At 39.8% G+C, this 14,345-nt stretch overlaps 1 protein-coding gene across 1 annotated transcript; it reads left to right on the forward strand.

Moving 5' to 3' along the window:
• Window positions 1–131: 131 nt before the first annotated feature.
• MCM4 (minichromosome maintenance complex component 4) lies at window positions 132–11,672 on the forward strand. The gene is made up of 16 exons (XM_035319393.1): window positions 132–343; window positions 424–582; window positions 658–821; window positions 910–1,008; window positions 1,138–1,233; window positions 1,329–1,424; window positions 1,930–2,068; window positions 2,512–2,732; window positions 3,243–3,363; window positions 5,594–5,853; window positions 7,556–7,921; window positions 8,306–8,433; window positions 9,644–9,851; window positions 10,381–10,609; window positions 10,726–10,859; window positions 11,232–11,672. Exons 1-16 carry the CDS (start codon window positions 274–276, stop codon window positions 11,322–11,324), a joined length of 2,583 nt encoding a protein of 860 aa, XP_035175284.1. The 5' UTR covers window positions 132–273; the 3' UTR covers window positions 11,325–11,672.
• Window positions 11,673–14,345: the final 2,673 nt, after the last annotated feature.

The raw sequence follows: 14,345 nt of genomic DNA on the forward strand, positions 1-14,345 counted from the left end.
CCCTAAAAATCCCATCACTGTGATCTTGGGGAATGCAGATCCCTTTCCTCCCCTTCTTCCCACCACGCTCCCCTCCTCCCCCCCCTGCCTCGCCTCCGATGGTAAATCCCGCCGCGCAGCTCGCTCCCATTGGGCAGAAAGCGCGCGAGACGGGGAGCACGTGACTCAGCCAGCGCGGGACCTCTCCGGGCTGCGGGGGTACGGGGGAGCAGGGGGCGGCTGCCGCCATTTTGTGCCGGGCGCCCCGCCGCGGCTCGCCCTGTCGCGACAGCCATGTCGTCGCCCGCCTCCACGCCCAGCCGCCGTCGCAGCAAGCGCGGCCGGAGCAGCAACCCCCCGACCCGTGAGTGCTCTGATGGGGCGGGGAGCGGGGACGGGGGGCTCCCGGCGCCGGGCGGCGGTTTAACGCCCGTTGTGTCGCAGCGCAAGACGCCCGCTCGCCGCCGTCGCAGAAGCGCCGCCCGGACGACTCGGCCTCCCCCGGGGATCTGCAGCCGCTGCCCACCTCGCCGCCCGCCGATGCCCGCAGCCCCGGCGCCGCCGACGCGCTCTTCTCCAGCCCGCCGCAGTTCCGCCACTCAGGTACTCGCAGCCCCTCGGCGCGGCTCGGTCGCGATATGAGACCTCGATAGTCCTAACCAATCCCCCTCTTCGTAGCCATTCCTCTCGACTTCGACATCAGCTCCCCGCTGACATACGGCACGCCCAGCTCCAGGGTTGAAGGCACCCCGCGCAGCGGCGTCCGCGGCACCCCGGTGAGGCAGAGGCCAGACCTGGGCTCTGCCCGTAAAGCCAGACAAGTCGACCTACACTCCGATGGGGTAGGTGCACGCCTCAAACTTTCTGTCCAGCTCCAAACTTTCTGACCAGCTGCCTCTGTTTCCACACGTGTAACTTCTTTCCCTGCAGCTGGCTGAGGATTTGGTAGCCAGTGAGCAATCCCTTGGACAAAAGCTCGTTATCTGGGGAACCGATGTGAACGTAACCTCATGCAAAGAAAAATTCCAGGTAGGTGAACAGCCCTTTCTTTTCCTTCCTTAAATGAAGAGTTTGTTTTGCACGTGTTACATCTGATAAAAAATAAAGGTGTGTACTACTAAACTCCATACATCTTTCCCTGTCATCTTGGATACCCAGAGGTTTCTTCAGCGTTTCATTGATCCGCTGGCTAAAGAGGATGAAGATATCGGCTTGGATCTTAATGAACCACGCTACATGCAGCGCCTTGAAGAGGTACTTGTGGCATAGCAAAATGTTGCTTTGTTGTTGTTGTTGTTTCTCACCCTTACCTCCTGTCAAGCTAAGTTTTCTTCTCAAATACTTTGCAGATTAATATGGTTGGGGAACCATTTCTGAATGTAAACTGTGACCATCTAAGAGCATTTGATGAAAATCTTTACAGACAACTGATCTGCTATCCTCAGGTGAAGTAGTATGCTTAATTCCTGGCTTTTAAGAGGGCCTTTTCATATTCCCAGATTTAAATATTTTTGTTTAAATGTGTAATTTTCATGTTCAGTGTAATGTCTGTATTCAATTTCTTCATTTTAATGCCATATTTCACAGTAGTTAAAACTTAGGTTTTAGATCTGTGTCTTTAGATTGGGTCTATTGTAAATGTAAAATTATCTGGTAAACTGCAATGTCCTGAGTGTTGTACTCTTGCTTTTGCTTTTGCAAAAAGCTCAAATAACTAAACCTGATTTAAACAGTATTATGTAGGAAATAATTAGCTGACACAACTTTTTTCTTGTCATTCATGGCTGATTATGCAAAAATATTTCATTCTGTGAGGTTTGTGTTTTGTTTGTGAGTGATGTTAGGTGTTGTTTTTTTGTTGTTGTTGTTTTATTTGTTTGCTTGTTTTTTGTTTGTTTTTCTTTTTGTTTTATATTTCTAAGCTTAAATGTTTCTACTGATTTTATACAGGAAGTTATCCCAACGTTTGACATGGCTGCAAATGAGATCTTTTTTGATCGTTACCCAGATTCCATATTAGAACATCAAATTCAAGTACGGCCATACAATGCACTGAAGACTAGGAATATGAGAAGTCTAAATCCTGAAGGTAGACTTTCAGTTGCCATGTTCAAAGACAATCCTAAGGGTTTATATAAATCTATTGAACGTTAACACAGAATTTATACGATGACTGTATAGAACTAGACCTCTGGTACATTTAGACCCACGTCCTTTAGTTTATATAAATTTGCTTTGGAAGTAAATGCTGTAGAGGCCAAATGCTGATTAACGTACCCATACGGGAAATCTTTCTGACATCAGCTACCAACATTGTTAGTTCTGCGAGTGCAGAAGACTTTTTTGTATGAATGGTCATGTGAATTAGTATACTTGTACTGCACAGTTAAAACTATTATTGTTTTATCTTGGACATAATGCTTGTAGCTAGCTGAACATTTCCCACCTAAAAACTAACATAATGTGGAATACGGAAGGTTATTTTAAATTTAAAGAGTGTGATGCAATGTCATACATATCTGTATTTTGTAGATATTGATCAACTTATCACCATCAGTGGTATGGTCATCAGAAGTTCCCAGTTAATTCCTGAGATGCAAGAAGCATTCTTTAAGTGCCAGGTTTGCGCTTTCACCACAAGAGTAGAAATTGATCGTGGCAGGATTGCTGAACCATCAGTATGCAAGCACTGTAACACAACGCACAGTATGGCCCTGATTCACAACAGATCGATGTTCTCTGACAAACAGATGGTATGTTGTACTTTGAGTGTGGCTAAAATGAAAGTTTTCTTTTTTTGCTCTCTAACACCTAATACCATCAATAGCATTAGAGCGTGGTTCTTGAGACTGTAGGTTTGAAAGGGGGCAAAATGTTTTTCTGCCTTTTCACATGTGGAATGAATTAGTGAAAGTGTAGCCTGTACTTTGGAGAAGAAGTGCAGTGAAGGGATGAAATGAAGTACGTACGCATGTCTAAACGTTTCCAAATGGAAGCCCCTTTACATATAGTATGCCCACTTGTATCTGAACCAGATGAGCATCGTCCATAAACAGCATTTTAGCCATACCCATAATAACGAACAGAATTTTCATTTTTGTCATATCTTTTTATTACCGATCAGTTTTGCTGTTTGGAGATGTTTTGCTTGTGAGCAACATTCCCGATTCAAAATGACTGTGATAATACAAGATCCCGTTATATTCCTTGTGGACAGTTTGCACTTTTTGAAACTAAACTTCATTGTGTTCTATTCTTGCTAGATCAAACTGCAGGAGTCTCCTGAAGATATGCCAGCTGGGCAGACGCCTCATACGGTGGCACTGTTCGCTCACAATGACCTCGTTGATAAAGTTCAACCGGGCGACAGAGTTAACGTCACAGGTAAAATCTGGCTTGAGTATTTGCATCCTCCTTCACCGAATCTTAACGTTCTTATCTGAGTATGCCTGACAATTGAACACTTCACAGGATGAATAATGTGCATCCAACAAATTCCATGAAATGGAAATACAGCCTAACTTGAGTAGGATTACCTCCATCTGCTTGTTTGTAGCTTTGTATCTGCTGCACATAAAATGGCTAGGCAGCTGGCTTCCCTCTTTCCAGATGTTTGTGTGTCCCCTGCAGCCATAATCTGCCACCTGCAGTTGTGCATTTCAGGTACTTGTGAGGCTTCACTCAAAATTAAATCAGCTAAGGGAACCATGAATGGGATGCAGTTCAAAATGCTTTGGATGAGTCATTTCACAGATGCAGATAGCGTCGGTCTGCAGGCAGACAGACCTGCAGAAGTGATCTGTGATGAATGAGAATGTGCTGAATGGGACCTGATGGCATGCGCCCATGAGTGCTGAGGGAGCTGGCTGGTGTCTTTGTAAGACTATTCAATTATTTTTGAAACATCACTGACTAGGGAAGATTCCTTAGGACTGAAGAAGGCCAGTGTCACTGCTCTGGCAAGGGGAAGGACCTGGGGAACTACAGGCCAGTCAACCTCATCTTGGCCCCTAGGAAGGTGATAGAAGAGGTAATCCAGAAAGGCATTTCTAAACATAGGAAGGACAAGGAGGTGATTGGAAGTAGTCAGCATGAATTTACAGTGGATACCAACCTTCTGCAGTGTGGTGACTGGAGCAGTGGATGTTGTTTGTGCTTGGCTTTAGCAAGGCTTTCATTGTTACCTCCCATAACAGCATCACAGACAAACTGATGAAGTATGGGTTAAGTAAGTGGGCAGTGGGCTGGATTAAAAACTGGCTGAACTGCCAGCTTCATAGGGTTGTGAAGAGCATCACAAGTCCAGCTGGATGCCTGTCACCGCACCGCAGGCATACCCCAGGATCAAAATCAGGCCCGAGTACTGTTAAAAATGTTCACTAATGACCGGGATGGTGTGATAGAGCGCAGCCTCAGTAAACCTGCAAAAAAATGGATGGAAGCAGTGTTTGATGGATCAGGTGACTGTTTTGCCATTCAGCCAATACCTTCCAGGGATGCATTTAGGAGTATTTCCAGCAGGTGGAGGGAAGTGATCCTTCCCTTCTGCTCAGTACTGGTGAGGCCACACCTGGAGTTATCTTTCTGATACAAGGGAGAAATGGTCATACTGGTGTGAACCCAGTGAAGGGCCGTGATTTTGAGAAGTGAAGCCTCTGTCAAATAAGGAAAGGCTGAGTGAGATAGCTGGGACTGTTGAGCTTGGAGAAGGCTCAGGGAATCTTACTATGTGTTTATGGTTACCTGGTGGGAGGGAGTCACAGAGCCAGAGCCAGGCTCTTCTCAGTAGTGCCCAGTGACAATGCATAAGGAAATGGGCACTTTTTTTGTTCCCTCCAAGAAATCCTAATAGAACATAAGGAGAGCAGTGTGTGTGTTTTTTAATGTGTATATCTTCAAGCAATCTCTAGAGGCTCCTTCTGACCTCGATGATTCTGTCTTTCTGAGAATGTTGGTGAGAAGGAGGCAGCATCTTAAATAGTGTCTGCTGTCAGGAGAGTGGTAACATAGAATAAGCCTTGTAATAACTCCAGCTATGTTTTTTTTTTTTTTAAAAAGAACACATTGCTTTAAAACAACTGCCATGTTACCAGCAGTTATAGATGTGCTCTAAGCCTATTATTAAATTCGGCTCTTACCAAAAAGGGGGAATTGCTGACTTCAGACTTGTTTAGCAACAGGCCTTTCAAAAGCATGAAGCCTTAAATTTTCTTTTTTCAAAAATGTTTAATCATTTTCCTTGTTGAGAATGCTTGTGGCAGGAATGCTAAAATATGTACCTGCAAAAACAGGGTATAGATGACTTAAGTATCTTCTGTCAGCTTCCAGGTGACTTAGTGGTACCGGGAAATAAACTGATTGAAGTATTTAGTCTGTTTTGAAGAGCTTTACTTTGCAAAGAAAAAATGTAAAATTTTCAGTTTGGTGTTTTTTATCACAGAATCACAGAATAGTCTAGGTTGGAAGAGACCTCCAAGATCACCGAGTCCAACCTCTGACCTAACACTAACAAGTCCTCCACTAAACCATATCCCTAAGCTCTACGTCTAAATGTTTCTTTATATCTTGTATGTACAGTATCTTTATATCTAATGCTGCCATTAATTGTATTCAGGTATCTACAGGGCCGTCCCAATTCGAGTTAATCCGAGAGTTAGCGTTGTAAAATCTGTCTATAAAACCCACATTGATGTCATACACTATCGCAAGACTGATGCAAAACGCCTGCACGGTGTTGATGAGGAAACAGAGCAAAAAATGTTTACAGAGGAACGTGTGGAAATTCTGAAAGAGCTTTCCAAAAAAGCAGACATATACGAAAGACTTTCTTCAGCATTGGCCCCAAGTATCTACGAGCATGAAGATATCAAAAAGGTAAACTAAATTCTGTATCTGTCTAGTAAATTGTTATTTATGTGCAAGTACATTTGTAATTATTTGCTATAGAAATGAGGCTTCAAAATGTAAAAACAAACAAAACCCTTGGATCTTGAGCAGTCTTAACACTTGAGCAGTCCTAAGAACCTCTGGTCTTGTCAGGATGGAGTTGTTTTATAAGGATAACACTGTTTTCATGGTGTTCAGGACTTTAATCTGAGGGAAGATGTTGAAAAGGTAGAAATGCATCAGAACTGGGAAAATAAACTACAGCCAATAGTGGGTCTCAAAGCAACGTTAGACAGTGGAACAACCCTCTTCAAAAAAAACTTGTATATTTTTCTTCACAGACTTGTGTATTATCCTAATTTACAGGCTGCTGAAATGGCTAGAAGTTGAATTCAAAGCCATGCAATGGTGAAATTGAAATAGAAATACTGTTTTTATTTGTTATTTCCTCACCAAATTAATATGGCACATCTGGTATAAGCAGGTGGAGCTGAGGAAAGCTAGGGACTCTTTAACAAGGGACGTTCTTCAGGTTTAGACCAAAATGTGTTCACAACATCATCCCAAACTTCTGTCATTAAGACTTGAAAGAGCCTGAAATCCACATGCATTGGAGTGCTAATGTTTTCTGTTTGGGACCTTGAGGAAAATATAATGGGTCAGATCGTGCTTCTTTTAGCTACTGAATAGGTTTTACTAACCTCTGGAAGTCGTTCTAAGTAAGAACAGAACTAATATGAATAGCTCACTCCATGCCTGTGCTGCAAGGTTTCTTCTGTGCTGTAAGAAGTTGTGTAGAAGCTTTCCATGAAGTAGTGTAGTTTTCCTCATTTTCCTTCCTTTTTCCAGCTGCCACATACTTGTCAATGAAAAGTGATAGTCGATAACTTTTTAGTGTATATATATGCTGCTGAAGAAAATATTTTAAAAACAAAACAAACAAAACAAAAAGCTTAGGAAATACCAGGTTTTCAAGCTGATAAATCTGGGAGGAGGGAACACTCCTCTAGCTAACTCATAAAACTAAAAGTATATGTTTATGCTAATAATTTCACTACTTTCAAAATACTGGAATTAAGTTGCTTTTATTTCTTTACTAAAATTGACTTTCTTCAGGAAGTATACAGGAGGAATTATTGGTACATTCCAAAGAAATAAAAACCTTAAACACCTTGTTATGAGCGTGTAAAGAACTTTTAAGTTGGTCATTTTGTGAACACAGTAGTTTTTCTTAAAAGGAAGTAATGCTTGGTTTATCTTGAACAAAAAGCTGGTACAAACAGTGTTCAAACAGTGGTGTTTTTTTTTTTTGTTTGTTTGTTTTTTTAATGCTAAGAAAGAGGTAATACTGTGGTCCTAGATGAAACATAGCCTCATGCTAAACAGTAGTCTGTTCTGGCTTTTCTGTTGTCATCAGAACTAGTTACCAAATTGATTACGTTAAGTTTTGGACTAGATATGGGAAGAATCTAACTGGAAACATCAGTTACAAGCTGTGATTGTAATACTTGTAATTAATTGGAATACCCTTTTTAGACTTGTAAAAAGCTTCCAGTGTCATTTTTTCATGTCCAGATTAATTTTATCGGTGTTTCAGTTTATTAGATGATTCAGTTCAACAGATAGATGGGCTCTGCTAACTATAAGTGAGTTGATGTTTTGACTAAAGAGTTTTTTTATCTTTTAATAGGGCATTCTGCTTCAGCTTTTTGGGGGGTCAAGAAAGGATTTCACTCAAACAGGAAGAGGCAACTTCCGCGCTGAGATCAACATTCTTCTCTGCGGTGATCCTGGTACTAGTAAATCACAGCTGCTCCAGTACGTGTACAACCTGGTTCCTCGAGGCCAGTATACATCCGGGAAAGGCTCAAGTGCAGTTGGTCTTACTGCGTATGTGATGAAGGATCCAGAAACTCGACAGCTGGTTCTTCAGACAGGTGCTCTAGTACTTAGTGATAATGGCATTTGTTGCATTGATGAGTTTGATAAAATGAATGAAAGCACAAGATCAGTTCTGCATGAAGTAATGGAACAACAGACACTGTCCATTGCAAAGGTAAGTGTCAATTCAGGTTCTTTGTTCAATTCCAGGTTCTTTGCTCTAAACATGGTGTCTACTAAGCAGCTAAAACCCTAAAGTTACCAGAAGAACAAAGGTTTGTACTTAGAATTCTGGTGTCAGTGGATCAATCCTAAATTATGTAACTTATCTTGTTTACATGATATGTTATGTAATGTTATGTAACATGTAATGTTATCTTGTTTACATGATAATGATATGAACATGGCTTTCATAGCGTAAACTATTATTTCCAGATGCTTTTCTTCTTGCTTTACTCTAAAAGGCTTTTGCAATAGAATTTTTGATTACAGAACCTGTTCAATAACACTGGTGATGTCTTGAAGTTTCTGGTTTCACAACTGCTTTTCATTTTGACAGGCTGGAATTATTTGCCAATTGAATGCTCGTACATCTATCCTAGCAGCAGCTAACCCTATAGAATCACAATGGAATCCAAAAAAGACTACTATTGAAAACATCCAGCTTCCTCATACACTGTTATCAAGGTACTGAACTCCTCCTTGCATGTCTCATTTTTGAGATGTTATACTTGCTCTTGTGAAACTGATTCAGTATGGTAAAATCAGAATTATAGCTTCTGCATGAGTGGAACACTGCCTTCTAGTATATATATCTTGATCTTGAACAGATCATCTGGTGAGATCTGCAGGATCTCTTCATTTACTTCTGTTTGTTGTTGTTGTTTTTCCCTTATCTCATGATCACCTCCTAGAAGAGCTATCCTGAAACTTACAGTGGTTGATGGCTTGAACAAAAACCCAGGATGGTTTTCGTAGACCCACAGAAGTTTGAAGTGAAACACTGATGATTAGGGAACTTGCACTGGATGTGGTAGACTCTAAAGCTCTGTGTCTGCTTATTTTTATTCTGTGACATTCACTCAGGAGGGAGCAATGCTAGCCTTTTTGGATGATAGCTGTTAACATTCAGTGCCTGCTGGTATAAAATTAAATTCTGTACTGCGGATGCATCTTCTGAGGAGTTCTTGTAAGGGGAAATCTAAAGTGCATGGATGGTATGCTGGATGTTCTGAGATCCCCTACAGCTTAGAATTCAGTTAAGGGTTGTTTAATTTAGCCACTGACAATGGCAAAAGGTACCTTAGTAGGGGTGTACTGAAGGAAGCCTGGATTGAGCAGTGTCTCATTTCCACCATTTATTGGATTTAAGCTTATGAAAATACATGACTGGCTAGCTAAACAACTATTATTCACATCTACCTATAGTTGAGCATAGTTGATAATCTCCAGTGTTATCTGCTGTTTGCAAAATACTTTTCTTCTTTCAGGTTTGAACTGAAAAAAGTGTTTTTATTTTATATGCATATTCTATGCATAAAAAAATGATATAGCTATGCACCCGTTTGCTGTTGCATTTCAGTGCAGTAGCTTTAGCAGTAAGTTTGTTCTTTGTTTGCTTAGAACAAGCAAACAAAAAGAGACAAGCCATCAGCCTTGAATGCGGGAACTGAATTTCAGGAGCATCTCATCTTCAAAGTTTCAAGTACATATGTTGAAAGCAAATCCAAATTGTGATGTTCTGAATTTCAGAGTTGTAGAAAAAATATCTTTCAGTCTAATAGAACATACATACAGTAACTGCTGACTATACTTGAGAAATGAAAAGCCATAAACTAAACAATTTTAAATTGCAAGAAAGTATGTGTGTTAAATATTGGATTCTTCTCTCTTTCAGATTTGACTTGATCTTTTTAATGTTGGATCCACGTGACGAAGCCTACGACAGACGCCTTGCTCGCCATTTGGTTTCACTGTACTATCAAAGTGAAGAAAAGATGGAGGAGGAATACATGGACATGGCAGTATTGAGGGATTACATTGCTTATGCTCGTTGTTACATAAATCCCAGGCTAAGCGAAGAAGCAAGCCAGGCCCTCATTGAGGTAATTGCTGTTAAGAATGTTCCAAGGCTTCACTGACTTATCAAAAATGGCAAAATCCCCTAGTATGTGTGCTTCCTGTTTATATACAACTTCTCTGTAAGACCTATAAAAAAATCACAAGGATTTAAAAGGAAGGAGGAATTAGTATAGAAGTAATTCTGTGCTCTAATCCTTAGCTTGCTTTCAGATGTGTTGGCTTGATTCTATGACCTAAAATATAAAATTCTACTGAGATGAAGTAACTTGTCAGCACAGATGCATATAATATTATGTAGGACTCCTCCAAAGGTTTTTCAAGTGATTCAAAACTGTTCGTTATCATGGCTCAATTGCTTTATCAGGAAAAGTTGTATATATACAGTTATTCTTCATTGTGCAGGAACTCTGAAGGTACACAAGCAGAAACAGTGTTTGGAATGGCTTTCCATAGTTGCTGAGAGTGAGATAACAGGTGGGGGGTGAAAGGGACTCTGAAAATATGGGCGATAACAGGATTTTCCGGAATGGTTAATGCTTGTCTCCTTTTCAGGCATATGTGGACATGAGGAAGATTGGGAGTGGCAGGGGAATGGTTTCTGCATATCCTCGACAACTTGAGTCTCTGATCCGACTGGCAGAAGCACATGCTAAAGTACGCTTTTCTGAGAAAGTCGAAACAATTGACGTAGAAGAAGCAAAACGCCTCCATCGGGAAGCTCTGAAGCAGTCTGCTACTGATCCAAGGACTGGCATTGTGGACATATCCATTCTCACTACAGGTTTGTGGTTTTGTAGTGATAAAGCTGGGATGTTACTGGGCTTTTGTCATTTGAAAATGTAACTTAACCTGTCCTCCTTAGTTTATTTCTAAAGGCTGTTTATTTCTTGCTTTAAGGAATGAGCGCAACAGCTCGTAAGCGGAAAGAGGAGTTGGCTCAAGCCTTGAGGAAGCTTATCCAGTCAAAGGGTAAAACACCAGCTTTGAAATACCAACAGCTTTTTGAGGATCTCCGAGCACAGTCTGACGTCGTAAGTTTTCTGCTTTGTTTTTTGCATTTTCATTAATTTAAAAGCATGGTGTTTTTGCAAATCAACATCACCTTGTCCTCAAATCACATTATGGAGGAAAAAAAAATGAGACTGTAACCTTTTAAAGTAACTGGAAAACCAGTTCCACTGCATGAGGTCCGATTCCTGAATCTTTGCCGCTTTGGAGGCTAAGAAAGAAAAGAAACTTTGGGGTTCCATGCCAGACAGCCAGATTTCAAGTTTTTAAAAAAAAAATTAAAAAATGCAGGTATGAGGTGGGAAAACATACTGAGAAAAGTGGCAGGAAGTAAGGTATATTTTTGTTGTCCTTTTTCCCTCCATCTTTACTCTATTTATCCATTCTTTTTAAAGGCTGTCACTAAGGAAATGTTTGAGGAAGCACTTCGTGCCTTGGCTGATGATGACTTCCTGACTGTGACTGGAAAAACTGTAAGATTGCTGTAAGTTAGTCTTTCCGTGCAAGCCACTTGCAATGGCTTTTACTTCACCTTATTTACTATATTGCTAGCCTGCAAGATCTTCAAGATTTGGGACTATCATTTGCTATAAGAAGTGCCACTCGATCTCTTGTGCTGATAGTAATAACCATTACGAAGGTCTTAAACTCCCTAGCTGAATGATGCTATTTACATTTGAGCAAATGTAATTGCCATGTTTTTTTATGCTTTTTTTAGAACATGCTAACAATACTATTTGTATTTCAAAATGAATTGTAAAAATTCAACTTATATGACTTTGATAAATGAAACTTGACTTTGCTGTCATCTGAAATAAAGTTATTTGATTTTAAAATTGTTTTTTAGCATTCATTTCAAATGAAAATAAATATATACTGCGAGGAGCACAATTGTGTAATTGCTCAGAAGATTTGTGGGAGCATAAAATAAGTTGTTTGTTAGTATGCTTTGTTACCCCCAAAGGCAGGTAACTTTCACTTGAAGCTAAGTGTTCTTACTGCAGTTTTAAATATAAAACTGGATAAATTAAGATACCCCTCTTTGTTGCAATACCATGTAGTAAGTCTTGAAAGAAATGAGCTCCCAGGGGTGCATGACTGGAGAATCTTCCCCAGTTCTACCTAGGTTTAGTAATAAATGCCCTCAGTCATTGCTTGGCACCAACTACTGCAATTTAAACAGTTAAGCTAGAAGAGTTCCTTAATTTGCCTCAGTGCAGACAGCACTGTGCTTACCTCATCTACTCACTAAGCTATTTCAGGCTAAAAGGATTGAAATAAGGGAACGTACAGTGCAGGAGTACTCTTGTGTCACTGCTTCCAACAGACACGAAGTGAATATACCTCTTTTTTAAAGGGGGCAACTTACAACCTGTTTTTTTTATTGCCTAGTGGTTTATTATACGAACAAGATAGTGTTTGCTTAACTTTAACTGAGCTTGCTGTGATTCATTTTGAATGCAAGGGAGGAGCTATACTTCTGTCCAACAGTTTAAAAATACATTCAAAACATGAGTCAAATAAAATTCCAAACTACCATAACGGCTGGAATCAGATTTTCTAATGGCACTTGTCTTATGGGATCTTTTCTTCTCTGCCATTTCATTACCTATGTATTTTGTTTATAAAGTAACCATCTCGTGACCTCTTTTTTCCTTTCCCTCCTGTAACAAACCTTTATTTCAATTGCCTTTTATGTGAGACTGATACAATTGTAAGCAATTATTTTTCACTTAACTTTTGAAAGCTATCACTTGCGTACTCTCTCCATGGACGTTACTTGGCTTGTGAAATGCCTCCTCAGTTTATAAGCCTTTCTCCCCTGCTATTCCACTCTCACAGTTTTACCAAGGCTACCCTTTCTATTTGGTACCTCCATTTGTCAGATGAAACAGCACTATGACACTTTTTAAATTATGCTTCTCAATTTTTAAAATATGACTTTTCTTAAATAAATGCGTAAACAAAGCCCAAGGATTCAAACATAGTGATACATGTGGCTACAGCACCAAAATTCCTCAAGTTAAAATTGTTTGTCAGTATGGAAACTACTACTGTTGAACATAGATTGATCTGTTTAGCCTCTCTTTCTAAATGGAAACTAAATTGTGTATCTCTAAAATCAAGAGTTCTACGAAATTGAAGAATTTATTTTTTTTTGTAAATTCGATTTTAGCTCCTTTCCAATTTAAGATGACTATTTACATTTGTGTTAAAAAAAAACAAACAAACAAAAAAAAAACGCCAAAAACTCTATTCTGTTTAGTGTTCACAGTGTCATTTACTGAATAACCCCACCAGGTGGCTCTTACATCTTTTACATAGTAATCAATGACTTGTCTTACGTTTTTGTTTGGTTTTTTTTTGGTTGGTTGGTTTTTTTGATTACCAAGGAGTACAAGTGCCTCCTGTGGTTAGGTGGGTACAGAACAGTAATGCTGGTAAGCAATCTTGCTTTGTGAAAAACAGATCTTAATCCATAGAAGATCTTAAACACCCATGTGCTAATGTGAAATGTACAGAGAGCAAAATGAAGATCTAAGTAACTTATTTAGCAGATCTGAGAATATTTTCCTTGCTCTGTGTGATAGTTTCAAACTCTAAGCATGTCCTAATTTGCTGCTTTATTTACCCTGTGCTGTTAGTTATATCTAAACTCATTTAAACCCAAGTCATTTGAAGTTTCAGTGAAGTATAATTAGGGAGAAGAGTTCCAGCCAGAAACTTGACATTCATAACATCATAAACAACAGAGAAGAAAGGCATTAAAGTTTTACGTATGGTCTGTTCTACAGAAGGCATAATAAAAAGTTAAAAACCTACTGGCAGAAATTATTTGTAATATATAAGGACCTCTAAAAGTTACTTAAGTGATCTGCTACTTTTCTACCATTATAAAGAAAAGCTGCTGTTTAAATGAAATGCACCAGTAAACTTCTATTTTTCTAGCACACAATGCAATCACCAGGTACTCCAGGGGGGTGAAAACTAATACAAGATGATACACTGAAAAATGTCACTTGCTACCACTGTTACTGGTTTCAAAGGTATGCTTCATTTCTCTGCAATGAGATTTGATTTGAAAGTGACTTGAATCCTAATCATGGCCAGTTTTGTTAAGTGCTTCAGTAGGAGCAGATGGCATTAAGTCCTAGGTGAGAGTGATCTGTCAGGATTATCCTCTGCCCATCACACCTCAGATGATATACTCCTTAAGACCATGTTCTAATTCAGCTTTATCAAGCTTCATTCTTAATTTTGGCTGTCACTCAGGAATTCCAGTTTTACCTTCCTAGAATGAAATACAGCTTCCAGGATTATTTCTGTACAAGAAGAAATTGTACTGAAGGTTGCACGTCGAATAGCTGGTTAGGAAAGTCATTCTATCCCACTTGTGGAGTATGTTTCTGTGAAGTCACTATCTTAGAGCTGCTGGGTAACTTACCATCTGGATACAGCACTACAGACTCTAGAAAGTAAGCACTTTGCAGTTGTTTGTTACTGACTCT

Source organism: Oxyura jamaicensis, chromosome 2 (genome assembly GCF_011077185.1).
Source record: "Oxyura jamaicensis isolate SHBP4307 breed ruddy duck chromosome 2, BPBGC_Ojam_1.0, whole genome shotgun sequence".
NCBI classification, from domain to species: Eukaryota; Metazoa; Chordata; class Aves; order Anseriformes; family Anatidae; genus Oxyura; species Oxyura jamaicensis.

Excerpts from the sequence above, each read along its gene's own strand:
- MCM4 (XM_035319393.1), top strand. The coding sequence starts at position 274 with ATGTCGTCGCCCGCCTCCACGCCCAGCCGCCGTCGCAGCAAGCGCGGC. Across the intron at positions 1,425-1,929 it reads AACTGATCTGCTATCCTCAG|GAAGTTATCCCAACGTTTGA; the intron begins GTGAAGTAGTAT and ends GATTTTATACAG. Across the intron at positions 8,434-9,643 it reads CCTCATACACTGTTATCAAG|ATTTGACTTGATCTTTTTAA; the intron begins GTACTGAACTCC and ends TCTCTCTTTCAG.